The following is a 20,180-nucleotide window of genomic DNA, read 5'->3' as shown; positions in this document are numbered from 1 at the left end:
ACGGGCGGCAGTGATTCTACTCGACTCGCGTTCAGCCATTGACAATGAGTCGGGTAACTGTACGTCCAAACATCTCAATCATTCGCGCCTACTTGTAAGAATCTTGTCGATCCGGAGGTGCAGCTCACGCATGACGGCGACCTCTTAGTGCCCAGGGTGGCGTCATGCCGTGAACATGGCTGGACTAGCCCGCCGGCTTGGTTGGCTACTTCTCCAAAAACGCGACCGGGCGGCCCTAGAATGGGTTTTACCTGGTACTCGAGATCTACAGAACGCGTGCGTAGAGTCCTCGACTTGCAGAGCGCCCGAGCTGACGACGAGTCACAGTGAGATTCGTGCTCAATGCAGAGTTGTCGCAAGATTCGGCGCCGAGCGCGCATGACTTCGTGGTGCGGTCGCTGTGGAACAATACGCACGAATAGCACTCGCTCATATCAGACGTTTGCCAGAGTAACAAGTGTAATGAGATACGAATGCAACAATTCATGACATGACATGACGACAGAAGCTTTGTGAGCTAAGTGCATATGGGTATGTAGAGAGCAGTCCTTCAAGGGTCATACGACTCCGAGTGGCGCAGGCTCGAAGGTTTGGTAGGTGCCGTGGAAGCTACCTGCGACCTCTTCTTCTCTGGCCCCTCGTCAGACTCCTCCGATGCTTTCCGCTTGTTCCCGATGGTCATGGACATCGACGGCGCCAACATGTGTGGGGTCCGGCGGGGAATCTTTGGGCGCTCAGGCAAGACGACACTTGCAGACGGCAGTGGCGCCTCTTCAGCAGGTAGGAACTCGGCAAGGCTGCCGATTGTGTCGTCAAACATGCCGATCACCTCCCGGTACGTCGCGTCCGCCTCTGCCCTGATTGTGGCCAAATCGCGCGTGTGCGCAGCGCGTGCGCCGATGAGTTCCGACTTCTTCTGCAGCGTGCGCTGAAATATAGCATGCAGGTACTGGAGAAGCGGGATGAAGGCTTTGAAGTGCTCCTTAACGCTGCTGGGGTAGAACTTCAGGAGCAGGTGGATACACTTCCCGTAACCTGCAATTACTGGATCATCGGCGTTCCAGTCCTTTGGGTCGTCGATAGTTGGTTGATCGTCGCGGATGAAGCATATCCAACAAAGACTCCTAATGACACCTTTGAGCGAGACTTCGGCGATTCATCTGGATTGCACTCACCAGTAGAAGGATTCTAAATCATCCAGATAGTCGTACAGTAGACGCTTACCGCTAGACAACGCGGTGTTCTTATATGCAAAGCTCTTCAGCTCTTGGGTGGACTGATACACGCGAGTACCCTGTCATTATATGATCAGCCAGACCCCCACAATGCAGACACATACATACCGTCCGGTAGTCCACATAGGCATCTACCGGGTCGCGTAGAAAGCCGGGGGCTAAATCATGGTCGACGAGGATACCCTTATATTCGTCTGGAGCATCGGGCGCGCCGAGAATGATATTGTGGAGACCGACATCTCGGTGTAGAATGTCTCGTCTTGCAAGGCCGCAGTGCCCTCGTCTCTGCGTAAATTGAGATCTCCTTCAGCTTTCAAGCAGCGACATACCCTTGATTGCGTCGCGAAAAGCTGCTAGCAACTGCTCGCGCGACTTGACGCTAACAACCGGGTGCCCATATAAACACAGGATAAGACAGCAGTAGACGCGTTCGGAAGCCAGTGCGTTGATTACGGTACCAGCGGAGACGCCAGTCGCGATGGCGCTAATCAGAGGCATGGTAGTATAGTCGAAAGGTTGAGCGGAGTTGGCAATGATAGCGAGTCCACGCTGCACTCTTTTCTGAGTAGCTTCCGGCACAGCTCAGGGATCAGACGCGGCGTAGGGTATCAAGATAAAAATCGCAGTAACAAGGTCCTTGCGCAAGACGAACGACGACCGACACCAAAGCCGCTGATGGTAGAAGGACAGCGGCTACGGACTTGCGGGCCGATTTCCGACTCCGAGGACCGGAAGTGTAAACAACCACCAACAGGCCTGCTCGCCACATACCTTGACGGCTCGCCGACGACAGACGCGCTTGAGGCCCCGTAACACCACGCGTGTGCGACGCGGCTGTGCGGCATGCTCTTCAACTTGCTTCTCTCGGACCGCAGGCCTTTCAGGCGGGACCCTCAGCCACGTGGCTGCAGGTCACTGAACCAGAAATCGTACCTGGGTGGCAGACCCAGGTGCGGCGTGCAGCCAGTCAGGGTGGCTTCCAGCTTTGATCCGGTGGCAATATCGAATATTGATACCGATGATACTCGCGGAAGGCGACTTGAGGACGTCGAGGGTGCGTTGCAGAGTTTCGGACGCGCACTCTCTCTGATGTCCTCGAACCTTACCGTATCACCGAGATGGCCTCGTCGTCCGCTTTTTTGAATACCACAGTGTCACACTCCGGTACGCTGAGGTTGTTTCCGAAATCATACTCGGTCACCGGAATCAAACATAGGGAAATGAGCAAGCATTCTGATCATGCGGCGCACGGTCTCTGCCAATGGTCTGAGCTGCGATGGAAACGCGCGTGAAGCGCGCCTCCAAGCGACAACTCTCGCCACCTGCGCGTGTCAGGTTACTGAAATAAGCAGGAGTTGATAATCATACTGATATTTCTCATGACAGCCCGGCGATGTTCTGCCTTCATATTCAGTGCTGCAACTGCAGATAATGGCGCTGAAGGTACTGATTGAGTACTACATCCTTTTCATCGCTCACTACAATGTCTTCCCTGCCTTGAATGATCAGCGATTCAGGTGCCGACAGTGGCTTCAGCGACCATATCAGCACGGACCCCGGGGTCCTTTCGGACGCAATAACTCCCCATTATGTCCCTTTCGATCTCTTTCTGTTGTCACATTACGCGAGCTTCTCATTGTCCGCCAGATTCGGCGCACCCATATCAGCGTCGCCGGCTCTGCGCTGCGCCCCAATTTGGCGACAGATTCCGCGCCTCCCCCCAATTTTGCGTACCGAACCGCCCACATGGGACGCAGCTGTAATTCGAAAAGGGGCCCCATATCCGTCCCATATAAGGTGGTAATTTGCGGGTCCTGCTCGTCCAACCTTCACCGCGACTATCGTACCTTCACCGCTATCACAAGCCCGCGCCTCCCTTCGCCCTACTTTGAGCATGTCTGGGCGAGTGCGTCGTACTCTGATGGCGACGAACCCGCTGACCGCCGCTCAGCAAGTACGCCCTCCGCACCCGCAAGAGCTCGACCGCCGCCGTCAACAGGCCCTGCAAGCCGCTTCCCAAGGTCTCCCCGCGGGCTGCCCAGCTCAAGGCGAGCACCAAGACGGCCCCGCAGCACGCGCCCGGCATGACGCCGCCTCGCATGATCGCCCGTTCCCGCTCTGAGCTCTGGGGCAGCTCGGATGAGGAGCCTTTTTCAACTCACTTCGTACCCTACTCGTTGCCGCTGTCTGCGAATGGGCAGTTGCCTTCCTGGGTCTACGATCTACCGGAGGTCCCGCAAGTCAACTGCCAGCTGCGGCAAGCGACTTGGAACGACTTTGACAGTGACGATGAGACTGAGGGTGAAGAGGCTGACGCTCCCGCCGCTAACGAAGAGTAACTGCTCGGTGTAATTCTTGTCTCTGTATCTCTACCCTGCTTGCTACGTGTTCTATCGTCGTCTTCTGCATACCTCTGTACACTATCGAGATAATTATAGACTGCGCTCAACATGTTCCCTCGCGCGCGACGTTTACTGCATGCCTCAAGCCACATCCTACTCGCCGCCGAAGGCGTTTTTCACTCTCCAACCCCCGTCGCACGCCCCTGGCTCGAACCCGAACACTGAATTTGCTTCCGCGGCGGTTTCAACGATCACTGTGGGAAATGTCTGACGCCGCCACGTTCCTTGCGTCTTGCCATCATTCCCAAAGGATGCGTCCGCCGAGGGGATTAGTACCAGGCGGCCTCGAGGGGACTGTCTACGCGTCCTCGACCGGATGTCCAGCTCTTCCCACGGTTAGAAACACATCTGCACTTACACTGGTCGACGCGTATACGGTTTCGGAGGGTCAACCGGAATTGAACTTGGGCGTGCCCTTCCATCAGGGACCACCCCCGACGCGCAGGGCGCCTCCCTCCTGACACCCGGAATCCAGCCTGAGCACCCTGACACAATGCAGTGGCCAAACCGCTCAGCGTGTTCACGTAACTCAAAGAAGGCCTGCCCTTTCATCCGGAGTTATCTTTCTTTGTCCGGCTCGCGGGTTGCCCCGTATGGTACTTGCTGGGACGTGCTGCAGGAGACGGGGTGTTTGCTGCAGAGTATAAGTGAGGATGAGGTGCTTTCGCCTCTCTTTTGTGCTCCCAAACTTCGCTGCGCTGGTCTCGTTGCTCGTAGCTGCCGCCCTCGCGCTGGTGAACTCACAGGATTGCTGTCTACGTCCGTTGCATTCTCCATCATGCCTGTGTGAGTGCCGAACCTCTGAGTTACTTGGATCGTCTCACAATGCACGCATACAGTACACGCAGCTCGTCCGCGCGCCGCCAAACTGCCGCGACTGCTAGCGCGTTTTCCGCTCAGGAAAACTGCCGATTCTCTCATCCCGTGACACCGTCGACCGCTACCACCGTTCCAAGCCGCGACCACTCTTCAAGCCCCACAAGCTCGACGACCTCCTCACGCACCTCCGCCTCCGCCTCTTCCTCGACCAGCCACTCGCGCCGAGTCGACTCCGACTCCACCTCTCGGTCCAGCTCCAAGCCCACTCTCACCGAAGCCCAGCGCGAGACCGCCTTCGCCCTCTCCCCCGCCGTCGACGCCTTCACCACGGCGGAGATCCGCTGCGCGTACTGCCGCCGCATCTTCAAGCTGCCCTGTCGCGATAACAACGGCGCGTTCGACAGCGCGAACTTTAAGAGGCACCTCGTGCGCGCGCACCAGGATGAGGCCAAGGGGCGGCGGGTGACGAAGGGCTCGAACCATGAGCTGATGGTGTACGGGCTGGCGCCGGCGCCGATGAGGGAGGGCGAGAGGCCGTTGCAGCTGGGGGTGGGCTGCGAGGATCATGTGCGGCGGGGTGCTGGTGCGGCGGAGGACCCGCGCGTCGCTGAGATTGAGCGTGCGTTGCGAGAGGTGCCCGAGGTCGAGGCGAAGCGCATGGAGAACAACCTGTACTGGTTTGCCACCGTCTGCGAACTCGTGAGGGCGATCTAGACAGAAATACATTGAAATATACGTACAGTAACTTAATTCTGCAGTGTCATTTTATCTTATACTATATGCTGCGTCGCGCTCCTTTGCCACCCTCGCGTGCCGCTGAGGCTCCTCCCATCTCACGCATGGACGAATGGGGCAAGTCAAGAGCATGCGGAAGCAAACTGAAACTTTGCCTCCTGATCCGATCAAGTTCAACTTGCGTCTTGCCAAATACAGGACAATAGCGGGCGGGCGTGGACGATGAGGTTGCCTTGCAGCTTTCTGAGTTTTCTGGTAGCAGATGCGGCCTATGATAAGGGAGCCATCGGCATGTTCGCCCACCAGCGGCGGGAATGTAGCAACCATAGCTTACTTGGTGAATATCTGCAAGTGCTCAAGCGCTCGGTCTCATGGTAGTGATTCAAAGCACTTGGAGGGCATGATAGACTTGCGAGGTGGAGGTGTTACATTAGAAGTAGTACGCTAAAAGAAGCACTAGCAGTCAAGCTACCAGTCCGTGCAAACGATCTTCAAGGGGAGTTGTTCAAGATCGCACCGGGTCTTCAGGAAATCTCGTCGTATGTGCCCTCGAAGGCGTAGCCAGTACTGACAGGGGTGTCGAGTCAAGGTGGACTCTGATTTGACTTATAACGCAGGAGATGGAACATGCGTTGGAACGCCGATAATCCTCTGTTCGCAGCGACGCGCACTGGATGACAACATGCGTCTTGTGCGAGAATGTAAAATGCACATTAAGCAGTGCATAAAGGAATGCGTTTGCCTATCGGTAGCTCCGGCTCTACGCTGGCTATACGGGTTGAAGGACTAACCTGGCTGGCCATGCATCTACAAGGCATGACCGGCTACTACGGCTTTGGTCGGACGGCGGCAAAGGTTACGTATGATCAGAGTATGGAGCAGAAAGCGCCATATCCAGAGGCACCACCCCATCTACGTACTTGGACATCTAGGGGTAGACAGCCGGACTGAACAACTCACTCAGTGCCATGACCCGTTTCCGGTCACCCATTGGTCGAAATGATGGTATGCTGTAGCAGACGTCGAGTGAAGAAAACACACTTGGATTGAGGCCAGCTTGGGTTCGCCCGTGGACCGCGTTGAGTATCCAGCGATGCGAGTTGAGCTCTATGTCGGATCTGAGTTTGTCGGTTGCCACCATGCATCTGCGCTTGGCAGGTGAACACATCAGTGTCTGCATTCTGCGCAAAAGCTCTTCACTGATGATGCCCCCGGATATGATGCTAAATCGCATCGACGACACTGACTTTCCCCGCCACCTCATCCCCTCACCGTCGCGGTGAGGAAGACAGAGCTCATGGGACCCACGTGGTGTTTCCCCACATAGATTGCTGCTTGTCTTTCCTCTTCCCCGCCTTTCCCGCGCCTCCACACCTCGATATGTTGCCAGTCCACAAAGCACCCAGCAACTTCTGCCCCATTGCCTTGCCCGACGCGAGCGTATCCGGGCAAGCGCGCTCCCGTCGGCTCTCGCGACGGTCGCGCGTCACCCCGGACCCCATGACCGCGTACCGTCGGAGCAGCCTTCTGCGTCGCATTCTCAACGCCTCTGCTTCTTACCTCCCGCCACCATGATCCTGTCGTCCTCCAGAGCAACGATAACGCGCACTCTCCGCCCCCAGCTCGCGCGAGCCGCGTCAACGCAGCCCCCGCGCGGCATGCGCGAGATCCTGTCGAAGAACCCGGACGACGTAGTCTTCACGTTCGCGAAGCGCACGGCGGTGGGGAAGGCGCGCAAGGGGCAGCTCAAGGACGTTCCCGTCGACGAGATGTTGCTGGCCTTGTTCAAGGTGCGTCTGCGCGATAAGCAACATTGTTCGCGTACTGACACGCTCGTCTGCAGGCCACGTTCGAGAAGACGGGACTCGATCCAGCCAAGATAGACGACATCTGCGTCGGGACGTGTCACCCGCCCTCACCGCTCTACGTCTCCCGCGCAGCCGCCTTGGCTGCGGGCATCCCCAACTCGGTCCCCATCTCCACCGTCAACCGCCTGTGCTCGTCCGGACTCATGGCCATCCGCAACATCGCGCACGCGATTCAAGCTGGAGAAACCGGCATAGGCATCGCCGCAGGCGTCGAGAGCATGAGCCTCAAGTACGTTCATTACCCTTCTACCTCCATAGCCCCTACTAACACGCTTCCAGCCCGCGCCCCACCCCCGCCGTCTCTGACGCGGTCGCCGCGCACCCCGAAGCACACGACTGCCTCCAACCTATGGGCTGGACCTCCGAGATGGTCGCCCAGACCTACAACATCTCCCGCCAGACGCAGGACGCCTACGCGCTCACCTCCCACACGCGCGCCGCGTCCGCACTCGCGCACGGCCTCTTTCAGCACGAGATCATCCCCGTTGAGATCCGCGGGCAGACCATCTCCGTCGACGACACCATCCGCCCGGGCGTCACGCTGGACTCGCTCGCTGCACTGCGCCCGGCCTTCCCGGACTGGGGCGCAGCGTCAACGACGGCGGGGAACGCGTCGGGTGTAGGAGATGGGGCGGGTTTGGTGGTGATGATGCGGCGAGACAGGGCGGCGCGGGAAGGGTTTCCTGTGGTAGGGAAGTGGGTTGGGAGCGCGGTGGTGGGCGTAGAGCCGAGGGTTATGGGGATTGCGCCGGTTGCGGCGGTGCCGAAGATGCTTGAGCGAGTCGGGCTGAACAAGGAGGAAGTGGATGTCTATGAGGTAAGTGCAGCGCATCTGTGATTGCCCGTGTTCGGGCAGATATTCGTCCTCTACTAAGTTGAGCATCTGGTCTCCCTGATCTTGCACAATCCCTAACCTCTTTGCGTACTCTGTCTTGAAGACCTTACTTACGCCACTGCAGATCAACGAAGCCTTCGCGTCCCAGTTCGCGTACTGCGTGCAGCAGCTCGACATCCCAATAGAGAAGATCAATCCCAATGGCGGCGCTATCGCCATCACACATCCGTTGGGCATGAGTGAGTTTTTGTGCTCAGTCGTCCATACTACGCTTTCTCTTCTCGGCCACCTCTTCGCGACGAGTTCTGTCATGGCGCATACCCCAACCTATACTCTCCTTCCGCTCTTGCTGACTCTCGTTCCTTTCTAGCCGGCGTCCGCCAGATCGTCACGGGCCTCGCTGAGCTACAGCGGCGCGAGGAGAAGATCTTGCTCACCAGCATGTGTATCGGCAGCGGAATGGGCGCAGCGAGTATAGTGGTGAACGAGGCGTGAGGTGAGCCTTTTTAGGGTACGGCTAGAAGGGCCCTTCACGCTGACTGAATCAAGGACCGACTTGCTCGATGCTCCTCAAAGTCGCCTTGGAGATTACATCGATGTTTGCCATCGAGGCAGGCCCTCGCATATCTGTCCTACGATTACAAGTGACTATAAGAGACAATGACCACACAGTGCCCGCATCCCGTCTATATCTAGCAGTGAATGTCTAACAACAACAGAAGATCCTAGCAGTGGAGAGTCTACGCCGACGGTGGAAGAAGTGTATGCCAGCAGTCCAGCAGCGAAAGAAGTCTATGCAGAAGAAAGGAAAATGTTCATGGTGGAGGTTCACTCCACGCTGGTTCGTCAATCCTGACATCCAGCGAGCATCGGCAAGGCCATCCCGTTGCCAGCCATGGCGCTGGCCTCCAGCGTGGTCTCCCGAGCCGCGATCTCGCCCCGATCAGCCCGCCAGCAACGCCAGAGCTCCGTGCAGCAGGCCCGCCGACGACCCGTCCTCCTCGAGCACGGATGTGGAGAGAATGTTCGCGTACAGCTTCGACAGCGCGTCATTCGCGCCCGAGAGGTGCGCGACCCGGCAGCACACCGCGTGCGTTCGTATGAACACCGGATCGGGCGGCGGGATGCTCAGCCCCGTGCGCGGGTCCTCGAAGGCGCGGAGGGCGATCTCGGGGAGGCAGTCGCGCGGCGCGCCGCGGGGCCCGGTGAGGCGGTAGCGCGTCTGCGTGTCGTTGGGGCCGTGTGTGGCGGCGAGGGGGATGGGCTCGAGGCAGAGGCGGAGCTTGTTCATGGCGAGGTTGATGGGTTCGCTGACGGCGATGAGGTTGCGGGGTGTGTGCGGGTCGTGGACCCGCGCGTCGGGGATGGCGCCGATGCGGTAAAGGACGGCGACGCATTCGCGGGTGACTTTATTCTGGTGGTGCGTCTAGGTCAGCGGGGGGAATGAGGGGTTGGGTGAAGGGGGCAAGGCACACCCTGGGCAGAAATTCCGCGACCTTGACGGTAACGTTGCTGGTGGAGGGTCGGGTGAGGCCGCGCTCAACGCTGAGGTTGTCGGTGTAGCCGGTCATTGAGCAGCGGAAGTCGTCGCGGAGGAGGGTCTTCGAGGCAAGTCAGATCCATTCCTTGCTGCAATACGGACTGACGCACCTTAGCTTTGTATTGTACATTGTCCGGCCCCTTGCACGCCTCGATGTAGTCGTCCAACTTCACCTTCCGTGTGGGCGCCGACGTATCCGACTCCGATGTCGCGATCGCTTTCGACCTGACTGCACTCCGATCAGCGCCCATCCGCCTTTGACCAGATCGACCCCACCCGCACGCGCTCACTCACAATGGTGCACAAAGTACTTGACGAACAGCAGGCCCAGCCGGTACAGTCGTGCGTCCACCTCACAGCAGTACGACACGTCCGCCGCGATGCGCTCGCGGCCCGCGGGGGAGATGGGGTGCAGCAGCAGGTAGCCGAGGACGCGCGCGGCGACGGTGTGCGAGATGGGCCCGTGCGCGCGGAGGTGCGAGGCGCGCTGCTCGTAGCGGAGCACGCTCTCGTATGCGGGGTCGGGGTCGATGGGGTCGGCCGGGGGCAGCGGCTGGGCAGAGAGGCCCCAGCCATCGTCCATGGCGCTCGGCGTGTGGGGGGAGGGGGAGGTGGCGACAGTGGTGGGAGGATGATGAAAGAGGCCGATATGCAAATGTGGCGGCGGTGGGCGCCTAAATCGAGCGATCGGCGAGGGTGTGAAATCGGGCTCAACTTGAAGAGGGTGAGTCACCGCTTGGTCGCTGCGAGATGGGTGGCAAACAGAGGACCTTCAGGCTCGTGGGTCGATAGCGAGTAGCCAGTAGCAAGCATGAACAATTCTGTGCTTGAATCCTTTTATGTCATCTGACGAGCTTGGTCTGTTGCTTCGAGCCCCTCATCCATGGGTACGTTCGATCTGGGAGCGGCTTGTCGGTACCGTGGTACAATGATTCTGACCGGATACGAAGCGGTCCTTACAACTGGATTCCCTAGTACTCGGCCAAACGAATCGAAGAACTCGCTCTAGTCGGGTGTCCAAACGTTGTTGAAGGGCTCGTCGAAGGGAAGCAAACACCAATTTCATGTTGGTTGCGAGATTGGTCAACCCTGCGCGCTTGCGAGACCATTTGTCAAGGCGAAGATTCCGAGCTTCGACTTTCTATTAGAGCCTCTTCCCAAGTATCTACAGCCACGGAGACATGTACAGTACCGATCCCTAATTAAATACAGATAAATATGATACAAATGGCGGATGGGAGGTGCTACGCAATAGTCCGCGGTCTTTTAGGCTGCTTCCGTGAGCCCACGTCGTTGTCTGCATACGATCGCTTCCCCAATCGAACGAGAGACTTACACCGTCTCTCCGTGGTCGCTTTCGCCTGCATGCTACGTGTTATGGGGCCCATAGGAGGGGAGCTGGCCTTCTGTCGAGGGCGAAGGTTATAGCGTGTCTGGCGCAGGCGTCAGTCTACGAGTCTGTGACTCATGTAATGCTGCGACGTACTTGTTCGGTCGTCTTCGAAGCTTTCTCCCTGGATCGTCTCGGACGCACTGTCTTTCGCTCGGGCGTCGTCGGAGGGCTTAGCGGGGCGCCTGGGCTGACGAGCTCACTGGCCGCCGGTGCGTGAGGTTCGTCGATCCGGACGACGTTCGCCACGACGCGGTGCAGCACATCTTGCAGGTCGATGGCGGCGGCCAGCGACTCCAGCCTCGCCTTGTCCATGACTAGTCCTTCGGAGGCCTCAGCGTCCGTCGTCGGCGAGATCGCTATCCGAAGGATCGGCGGCGATCCGAGCGTCTTGCACGGGACGGGGATCTGGGATAGAAGCGCTATGGCGTGTGACGCATCCTTTTCGCTGTCAATCTGCTTCACAAGTCAGCGAGAGCGTTGATGCACACGAGAGTACGTGACTTACTGGATGATGGAAGCATTCCGACAAGTCACCCGTAACCTTCGACACCGTCTGCGCCAATGCCCAGCAAAAAGATCCATCTGAAAGCTTCAGCGCGAAAAGCAGACTCCTTCGATCTGGCAAGAGGCAGAAGGGGGAGGTGCGTTCGTGGCTCAGCCATGCCAGAACATCGCCATAGCTTGCGCAGTCGGTGGCGAGGGTGATAGGGCGCGTGGACGATAGGTGCCGATACCTGAATGGGTAAAAGACGCAAGACGCGCCGTCAAGCGAGCGATGCAGCTCGACCAGCTCGACGGTGCCTCTGGTCCAAGGGTGCGCGGGGCCAGTATGGTCTACCAAGTCGCTGAGCGGACGCGGCTCGCTGAGCGAGTTCGCCAATAGCAAAGAGACGTGCTCGCGAATACTTGAGAAAGAGGGATCGCCACCGTTCTGTACGAGATCCAGGTTCAGAAGGCCCTCGCTGATTGAGCCGCAGAGCCAGTTGGCGGCGGACACGATGCACAAGGGCTCGTCGACAACTATGCGCGACGCGTCGTCGTCGCAAAAGCGGCCAGCCGCATTCTCGATGAGGGCGATGTACTTCGTGTCGAATATATGCGTGCAGGCGCCGGTCGTCAGATATTTGAAGATGACGTGATGCAGAGCGCGCCGTACGGTGGCATCTAAGCAGGATATTAGCGAAAGCCGATGGTACAAAGGATTTCGGACTGACGACTCGAGACGTGCAGGGTTGTGAGGGGAGTAAAAGACCTCCTCGCGACGGCGGTGGGTGTTGCTTCCTGTACAACCAGTTCGCGGGCGTCGAAGGGTCTGAAACCCGTCATAGTCGATATAAAGTCGTCGAAGAGGCTGTGTGGCGCGCGTAAGCCACGCAATAGGACGAGTACCACGAACGCGCCAGAAAATCGATGTCTGTGCGCCGAAATTAGTGATTTGCATACGCCAGAGTCGCCAAAAACATACCTCCCACGCAGCCAGGCACCCGCTCGTTGGGTCAGTGCTAGTCCTGACGCCGTTGGGAGGTAGTGCGGCGGAAGGAAGCGCTGGATGTACGAAGCTGCCTGGTGACGATCGAACGATCCCGTAGTCGAAACTGTTCGATAGTCGGTGGTACGGTAGTATTGTTGCGGAACCACAGTCCCCGACATGATGATTGTCAACCAACTGTAGCTCTCCCATGCTTGTGATAAATCTCGGTGAGGCGAAATCGTGGCACTGTCGTCGGCTGCACGTGGGCGTACTTCGTGAGCGAGCGCTTGGGCCTCGTCCACTACACAATAAAAGTGGAAGTCGGGGTCTCCTGTCAGCACACGGATCCGAGCTATGACCTTGTCTATCTCCGTGCTGATGTCGAGGGTCTCCTTGGCATATATGGCAGTCGTAAGAAGCGCGAATTCGTCACCTCCGTCGAAGTAGTCCCGCCAACAAGCCTGAGCGAGGAGCCACAACTCACGATCTTCTGCGGAAGCGTGCAAGACATCGACCGTCTGGGCGAAGGCTTCGAAGGCGAGAAGTCGAACCAGCAAAGGAATCCGTAGAATCTCCATGCGCGAGCTTTGACTGCGGAGTATGCCATCGCTGCGCTCGTCCGCGAGTATCTCTTGCGTCGCGCAGACATCGCATGATCCGATCGCCAAGCTGTCGACTGCGCCTACGAAGTACAATCCCCACCAGTGGCGCAGTCCTTGGAAGAGAAGGCTCGTTTTCCCACTGCCGGAGACGTTGTGCAGCAAACTGTGAGAGGGAAGTAAGCATCCATGCATCAGACGCGAACAAATTCTACTGACGTGTGCTGTCCGGCGCAAAATATCTGATTCAGGCGCGCTGAAAGGCAAGTTTTGGATTCGTCGGCGCGGAATGTGTCGATCATGGTACTGGGAAGCCTCCGGTAACTCGATATTTCCAGTGAGCGAACAAAATCAATCCAGTCGTTAGGATCAGCCGGTGAGGGTGGCTCGTATATCGGAAGCCTCGTATGTCTTTCTTCGAAAACATCGCGTAGCTTCGTTATGAAGCGCGGGATGCTGCTATCTAGCATGCTGGTTATGATACTATACAAAGTTGAGCAAAAGATCCGCACAAAGTCGAGAGAAGACGCACCGTGACAGTTACGGACAAGAGATGAAACGGGTTCTACATCGTCAGAACAATTACGTGATACTGTACACAGCACACCACATGTCGGTCCCGTGCCCGGTCACAGCCATTGTGACGCTCCAATGTTGCACCTGCCAGCAACTTGCCAGCCTTCTACATGATTGAGCATACACGAGACTCTGCCGCCAACAATCTTCTACCCAAAGTTGCGCTAACATCGCCGGCTCGTCATCATGGGAAGTGGCGGAAAGATGCTCGCTTGCAATGCTACTATCGAACGCCTGGATGCGTGTATTCGAGCCCAAAGGCGTCCACGAGTATTTGCGACCTCAGTCAGAGGTGCAGCGATATGGAGGTGAGGACGGCAGCTTGGACATCGGCATGGAGCGGACATCGAACATCGGTATTCCGTCTTCATCGGCGAGAATTCAGCTCCATATTGCATGAGCGAATGAGACACCGACTTTATGTTCTGTACGAAGAGGATTTACACCATGCCATCGTGAAACCATGTGACAATGCGCAAATGCAGGCTTGACTTGCCATTCAGGCCTCTGACCAAATATCTACAATACGGAGACATGTACAGTATCGATCCTGGTACTTAAATACATATAAATATGATACAAAGAGCCGATGGAAGGTGTTATGCGACAGTCCGTGGTCGTTTGGGCCGTGTCTGAGCGCCCACACCGTCGTTGTCTGTGTAAGAGCGCTTCCCCAGTCGAACGAGAGATTTACATCGTCTCTCCGTTGTTGCTTTCGCCTGCTTGCTACGCGTAATGGGGCCCGTAGGAATATCCTTCTGTCGAGGACGAAGGTTATACCGCGTCTGGCGCAGTCGTCAGTCTAGGAGTCTATGATATGTGTAATGCTACGACGTACTTGTTCGTTCGTCTTCGGAGCTTTCTCCCTGGATCGTCTCGGACGTACTGCTTTTCGCTCGGGCGTCGTCGGAGGGCTTAGCGGGGCCCCTGGGCTGACGAGCTCGCTGGCCGCCGGTGCGTGAGGTTCGGCGATCCGCACGACGTTGGCCACGATGCGGTGCAGCACATCTTGCAGGTTGATGGCGGCGGCCAGCGACTCCAGCCTCGACTTGTCCATAATCGGTACTTCGGAGGCCACAGCGTCCGTCGTCGGCGAGATCGCTATCCGAAGGATTGGCGGCGACCCGAGCGTCTTGCACGGGACGGGGATCTGCGATAGCAGCGCTATGGCGTGCGACGCGTCTTTTTCGCTATCGTTCTGCTTGACAAATTAGCGAGTAATCCCAGATGCAAAGGAGCGTGCGCGACTTACCGGAGGATGGAAGCATTGCGACAAGTCGCCCGTGACCTTCGACATCGTCTGCGCCAATGCCCAGCAAAAAGATCCACCAGAAAGCTTCAGCGCGAACAGCAGACTCCTTCGATCTGGCAAGAGACAGAAGGGCGAGGTGCGTTCGTGGGTCAGCCATGCCAGAACATCAACGTAGGTCGTGCAGTCGGTGGCGAGGGTGATAGGACGCGTGGACGATATGTGCTGATATCTGAATGGGTAAAAGACGCAGGACGCGCCGTCGAGAGAGCGGTGCAGCTCGACCAGCTCGACCGCGCCTCTGGTCCAAAGACGAGCGGGGCCGGTATGATCTACCAAGTCGCTGAGCGGACGTGGGTCGCTGAGCGCGTGCGCCAATAGCAAGGAGACGTGCTCGCGAATACTTGAGAGCGAGGGATCGCTGCCGTTCCATATGAGATCCATGCTGAAGATGTCGCCGACGTCCGCCTTGCATAGCCATCTGGCAGCGGAAACGATGCACAGGGGTTCGTCGACTACGATTTGCGAGGCAGCGTCGTCGCAGAAGCGACCTGCCGCTCTCTCGACGAGCGCAACGTAGTCCATATTGAATACGCGCGTGCATGTTCCCGTCGCAAGATACTTAAAGACGACGTGATGGACAGCGCGGCGGACGATCTCATCTGTTAACACATTTAGATGATATGGACGCGGCTATTGTATCTGACTCACTCGTATGGGCTTGGAGTATGTTAAGCGGATTGAAAGCCATGCGCGCGACGTCGGTTGGAGCGGCCTCCTGTTCAACCAGACATCGAGCCTCGAATGGCTTGAATCCTGCCATAGTCGACACGAAGCTGTCGAAGAGGCTGTGCGGTGCGTCTAAACCATTCTCCAGAGCGAGCCTGACGAATGCGCCGGCGAACCGATGCCTACCAGTCCGGTCAGTACTCCGTAAAAGATACGAAAAGTGAGAATATACCTTCCATGGACCCAAGCGCTGGCACGCCGTAGCAGCAACTTTCCGGATTCCGACGACGCGAGAGTCGGGGGCAGGAAGGTTTGCACGTATGCGGCGGCCTCGGATGCATTATACGATCCAGTGGCGGATGTTATGCGATACCCGGCGCCACGATAGTATTTGTACGGTACGATTGTCCCGGACATGACGAGAGTAAGCCAGCCATAATTCTCCCAAGACTGCGTCAGGTCGCGATGGGGAGAAAAGGGCACGGGCGCGTTCGTCCCTGAGGGAGTCACTTCGTACGCAAGGGCCTGCGCTTCATCGACGACGCAGAAGAAGTGGAAATTGGGGTCCTTCGTCAGCGCACGGATCCGAATCATCGCTTTGTTGATCTCCGCATCGATGTCTAGTTTCCTCTCCGAGTAGAGCTTGATCGAGAGGAGCGCGAACTCATCGCCGAGATCGAAATAGTGCTGACCGCATCCTTGTACGAGTAGCCAGAACTGGCGATGCTCCGCAGTAGTGCGCGAGACGTCGATGATCTGAGCGAACGCCTCAAACGCCATGAGCCGCACCAGCAAGGGAATCCTGAGCGCCTCCAGACGGCGTCCGAGGCCTTGTGGAGTGTTATCGGCCCTTTCATCCGCGAGGAATTTGACGAGTTTCTGTATGTCGCACGAGCCGATCGCCCAACTATCCACAGCTCCCACGAAGTAGAGCCCCCAATGATGCCGGAGACCTTCGAACAAGAGGCTTGTCTTCCCGCTCCCAGAAGCATTCTGTAATAAGCTGTAGAGCGAGATGATTAGCTATCGTACAAAGGAACGTGAAGGGACACGCACGTGTGCTTTCCTTCGCTGAATATTTGCTGGAGTCGCGCGCGAAGACACTCATTCGCGTCATATGCGCGAAAGGTGTCGATCATCGTCATTGGGAATTGGTGGTAGCTTGAGATATCGAGCGAGCGAACGAAGTCGCGCCAGTCGTGGGAAACGTCCTGCTTGCACGGCTCGTATGTTGGGAGCCTCATCTGCCTTTTCTCGAAGACGTCGCGTAAGGTCTCCCGAAAGCAAAGGATTCTCTGTTCTGACATGATTCCGGTGGCAAGGAGGTAACTGAACGAAGGCACTGAGTGGCGCGTATGGTGATTGTTGCAAACAAGGAGCACAGCGTGGCCGCGGGTGTGACGTAATGTCACGCAAGTTGCCGGTCGGCCCGAACATCAACAGTGACAAAACGATGACCGTCACGCAGATGTGTGACGGCGCCCAACTTGAACTTGCCACCCACCTCCGTGGCGCTTGAGGTTATGAGTGCTCGTATCCGCCGTCCTCTCATTCGACTCCCTCTCGATTCCACATACTCTGGCAAACAATGCGAGACTCTTCGATGCAACATGAGCTCGAGGTGTGTGCTCAGTCTTGCAACTATACGCGTTGACTCATGTATAACCTTCGTTCAGGCGAGCACCATTGACCCGTTTCTCACCGCCATCCTCCCTATGATTCTCAAGTTTGTTTCCCGTGAATACGAACTTCCCACGTACACATCATCGGTCGAGACGCCTTATTCGCAGTTCATTGCCGACCTTGGGTTGCCCGCTCCCGGTGGCATTCCGGAACTGCTTCTGCACAGACTTGGACTGGATCCGATCGTGCAGAATCGTGCCGAGTCTATTCTGTTGATCAAGCCACCAAAACGTCAGCGGAACAAGTGAGCTGAATTTGTCCCCTATGCCATGATAATACTGAAGCGCCATAACTCAGATGGCTTGTCAACACCACTGGCTCTGGAAAGACCCGTTTAGCGATGGAGGTGCTGACCCTTCATCTGGGTTTCTATCTTACGGCGGCGCAGGACGGTAGCGGCCTGGGCTCCGCGGATCTCTGTGTGCTTGTCGACTCCATGCTTGCCGACGTTGTGCCAAACGTGACCGCAAATATCGAAGGGCCTCGACAGCAGTCGGTCTTCGACGACAACGCAAAAATCGTCGCCAAGTGCTTCGTTGCCCTTCTCTTGGCTCGCGCGTACATTCTGAGGCGTTTTCTGAAGCTGGCTTCCGAGTCGGGGGGCCTTACTCAGCGTCATAAACACGCCTGGCTTCTGTTCCAACTTCTGCCAGTCTTCGACGTCGCTCTAGACAAGGATCCCAGCGACGATCAGGCCAGAATTATGAACAGCGACGTCTTTGCAAAACTCATGCGATACATTATCGACAAGAACTTGCCGCTTCAGGAACTCAACTTTATCCTGCAAGACATCCTGGAGGACATCTTCTCGTATGTCAACCGCAACTTCCGCGATGGCAAGGTGGTCTTTGTCCTCGATGAATCCCAGGTGCTGGTCAAGAAGCACACCGCATCCTTCAAGTCTGCCACTGATGCCAACCAGACACGGCCTCTCCTTCGCGAAATTGTGGCGAACCTGGTTGCTTGCACTGACTCGTGGCCCACAAAAGCCGCTATACTGGGCCTCGGTACCGGCATATCCGCGCAGTCGATCGAAGAGGCGATTCATTCGGTTTCCGGGAAGAATGCGACGCATGAAGTGCACACGGAGATAGGTGCTTTCGACACAGTAGCCGCACAGCAGACATACATGCGCCTTTACATTCCGAATGCCATCCTGGGATCGAGCAGCGGGCGTCTACTGGCGGCACGGTGCTGGCAATGGCTTCGTGGGCGGTATGTGTCTCGATCTCTGACTCCCGGCCCGCGTTTACTGACCGTGCGGTATCTTTCTTTCTTTTAGGCATCGTTTCCTCGCGAAGTTCCTCGTTGAGCTCATACGCGCCGGATTTCGGGCACCTCATACGGTGCTGAACGCGTACGTGAAGAAGCTTACCAACTGCACCCTCCAAGATGCGGACCGGTACATCGAAGAGGAGGAGGATGAAGTTTCTGGGATCGACATGCCTAATGTTTATCCGGTCCTTTGTCCAAAAAAGTGGCGTACGTGTCTGATTATTTAGCAATCGTTGAGTGGAGTATGCTGATCATGTCAAATATGTAGCCCCCACTCTCATCATAACGATCGCGCAAGTTGTGACATGTTACTTGATGCGGGGCGTGGTCAGCATCGTCTGCGGAGAAGATGAACACGACATGATCTACCTCGGGGTCGCAAGGTACAGAAGATCCAACAACAGTGACCCCGACAAAAACTCGGAGGCCTGCATAGACGAACCCTTGATCATGCTGGCGGGCACTCGGCACTTCGACGTTTCCCTCAAGGATACCGATACCGTCACCTCGACATACCAAGTCCTTGGGTCGCGGATTCCCGAGCACTGCGCGCCTTTCAATCGAAATGGCTGGGAGGAGTTCCTCCCGTTCATTTTCTGGTGTTTCGTGTTCTGCGAACCACGACGCCTGGGAGATGTCTTCAACATCATTCGTCGCCCGGACTTGGCCGACGAAAAGGTTGTCATGGCCATGATACGCAAGGATACGAACGGCGACGTCGTGGTCCACAGCTCAGCAGAAGCGGGTCCACGGCCAGCTGCCATCAGAGTGGTCTCGAACGGCGAGAAGAAGATCGAGTACACGAAGGAGCTCTATTATCACACTCCATTTTCCACCATGGGTGTTGTAGAACCAATCCAGACGTATGATGGATCAAGCTCGCGGCCCTTTCCCGAGCAATGGATTCGGCATGAGGCTAACGCACCGGGCTGCTTTTTGCCAACATGCTACGCCCCTGACTCCTGGTTCCACTTGCAGATCGTGGGAGGGAAGAACCACGGCAACCTCATAACCGCATCGGTTCAGTACAAGTATCGTCGATACGGTCTGAATGACGATGGCGCCAGGCGCGCAATCCAGTCTGTCACCCCTGCCCATCTTGGCGATGCGAAGCTCAAGGTGAGTATTTTCTCTTAGTATCATCTCGCGTACTCACTCAACTGTATCAGCGAGCCCGACTTCCCGAGAGGGTGGAACTTACCCAGGCCGAGCTCGACTCGCTGAAGAACGATCTCAAAAACGCCTTCAACTCGATCGAGGGTGGTACCCCACCAGACGACATGTTTGGCGAATGCCATGTTCTTCGCGTCGTCGCGAGCACGATCGACCTGAAACTAGAGCGCCTCGACAAGGCGACATCTACCCCCAAGTTTCAGGAGGAGCTTGATGACTCACACCCTCTGGCGACGTTGAACACGGAATACGTGGACAGCATCCTCAAGAAGCCCAGGCCCCAATACAAGCTCACGGATGGGAAAGCACACGCCCGCGTTGATGGCAAGGACGAGGAGGATAAAGAGGAGGATGAGGAGCCGGCAGTCGCCTCAACGTCCTGCGCAGCCGACGACCAACCTCCCCTCGATGAGGGCGAGGACGCAAGTGTCGAGGCTGTACAGTCAGAGGAGCAGACCAAAGGTTCGACTGTGATGCCAGCGTCGGATGCAAGAAACGGCCAAGCCCCGGTAAAAGGCGTCGAGGACCCGGGGGCCAACGATGAAGACATGGAGGACATCTCTGCAATGCCTTGACGTCGGCCGCAGGTGTCAATCGG

The 20,180-nt window shown here is 57.1% G+C and overlaps 8 protein-coding genes across 8 annotated transcripts; 4 read left to right on the top strand and 4 right to left on the bottom strand.

Moving 5' to 3' along the window:
- Positions 1–446: 446 nt before the first annotated feature.
- Positions 447–1,917, bottom strand: SCHCODRAFT_02633314 (uncharacterized protein). Its single transcript, XM_003029137.3, has 4 exons — positions 1,565–1,917; positions 1,344–1,513; positions 1,176–1,294; positions 447–1,124 (listed from the first exon to the last, which is right to left on the bottom strand). Exons 1-4 carry the CDS (start codon positions 1,731–1,733, stop codon positions 551–553), a joined length of 1,032 nt encoding a protein of 343 aa, XP_003029183.1. The 5' UTR covers positions 1,734–1,917; the 3' UTR covers positions 447–550.
- A 1,212-nt stretch (positions 1,918–3,129) lies between these two features.
- SCHCODRAFT_02750639 (uncharacterized protein) lies at positions 3,130–3,574 on the top strand (the record flags this gene model as incomplete). Its single annotated transcript, XM_003029537.2, has 2 exons — positions 3,130–3,141; positions 3,191–3,574. The coding sequence occupies 2 exons, from the start codon at positions 3,130–3,132 to the stop codon at positions 3,572–3,574; spliced, it is 396 nt and encodes a 131-aa protein (XP_003029583.1).
- Positions 3,575–4,415: 841 nt separating this feature from the next.
- SCHCODRAFT_02703463 (uncharacterized protein) lies at positions 4,416–5,170 on the top strand (the record flags this gene model as incomplete). Its single annotated transcript, XM_003029536.1, has 2 exons — positions 4,416–4,423; positions 4,477–5,170. The coding sequence occupies 2 exons, from the start codon at positions 4,416–4,418 to the stop codon at positions 5,168–5,170; spliced, it is 702 nt and encodes a 233-aa protein (XP_003029582.1).
- A 1,679-nt stretch (positions 5,171–6,849) lies between these two features.
- On the top strand, positions 6,850–8,389 carry SCHCODRAFT_02510085 (thiolase; the record flags this gene model as incomplete). The annotated part of the gene is made up of 5 exons (XM_003029535.1): positions 6,850–6,981; positions 7,035–7,288; positions 7,339–7,876; positions 8,019–8,133; positions 8,265–8,389. The coding sequence occupies 5 exons, from the start codon at positions 6,850–6,852 to the stop codon at positions 8,387–8,389; spliced, it is 1,164 nt and encodes a 387-aa protein (XP_003029581.1).
- A 448-nt stretch (positions 8,390–8,837) lies between these two features.
- SCHCODRAFT_02690838 (uncharacterized protein) lies at positions 8,838–10,017 on the bottom strand (the record flags this gene model as incomplete). The annotated part of the gene is made up of 4 exons (XM_050346829.1): positions 8,838–9,308; positions 9,370–9,495; positions 9,545–9,663; positions 9,729–10,017. 4 exons carry the CDS (start codon positions 10,015–10,017, stop codon positions 8,838–8,840), a joined length of 1,005 nt encoding a protein of 334 aa, XP_050198699.1.
- A 532-nt stretch (positions 10,018–10,549) lies between these two features.
- Positions 10,550–13,437, bottom strand: SCHCODRAFT_02584786 (uncharacterized protein). The gene is made up of 7 exons (XM_050343947.1): positions 13,430–13,437; positions 13,117–13,380; positions 12,293–13,063; positions 12,042–12,241; positions 11,333–11,991; positions 10,921–11,280; positions 10,550–10,867 (listed from the first exon to the last, which is right to left on the bottom strand). The coding sequence occupies exons 2-7, from the start codon at positions 13,365–13,367 to the stop codon at positions 10,679–10,681; spliced, it is 2,430 nt and encodes an 809-aa protein (XP_050198698.1). The 5' UTR covers positions 13,368–13,380; positions 13,430–13,437; the 3' UTR covers positions 10,550–10,678.
- Positions 13,438–13,886: 449 nt separating this feature from the next.
- Positions 13,887–16,825, bottom strand: SCHCODRAFT_02548435 (uncharacterized protein). Its single transcript, XM_050343657.1, has 6 exons — positions 16,508–16,825; positions 15,684–16,454; positions 15,434–15,633; positions 14,726–15,384; positions 14,312–14,671; positions 13,887–14,258 (listed from the first exon to the last, which is right to left on the bottom strand). The coding sequence occupies exons 1-6, from the start codon at positions 16,756–16,758 to the stop codon at positions 14,073–14,075; spliced, it is 2,427 nt and encodes an 808-aa protein (XP_050198697.1). The 5' UTR covers positions 16,759–16,825; the 3' UTR covers positions 13,887–14,072.
- A 214-nt stretch (positions 16,826–17,039) lies between these two features.
- SCHCODRAFT_02601310 (uncharacterized protein) lies at positions 17,040–20,157 on the top strand (the record flags this gene model as incomplete). The annotated part of the gene is made up of 6 exons (XM_003029534.1): positions 17,040–17,072; positions 17,128–17,378; positions 17,432–18,349; positions 18,417–18,616; positions 18,678–19,528; positions 19,579–20,157. 6 exons carry the CDS (start codon positions 17,040–17,042, stop codon positions 20,155–20,157), a joined length of 2,832 nt encoding a protein of 943 aa, XP_003029580.1.
- Positions 20,158–20,180: the final 23 nt, after the last annotated feature.

This window comes from Schizophyllum commune (genome assembly GCF_000143185.2).
Source record: "Schizophyllum commune H4-8 unplaced genomic scaffold SCHCOscaffold_9, whole genome shotgun sequence".
Classification (NCBI taxonomy): Eukaryota; Fungi; Basidiomycota; class Agaricomycetes; order Agaricales; family Schizophyllaceae; genus Schizophyllum; species Schizophyllum commune.
The sequence above is the reverse complement of the archived record's forward strand: the minus strand, read 5'-3'. Positions and strand labels throughout refer to the sequence as shown.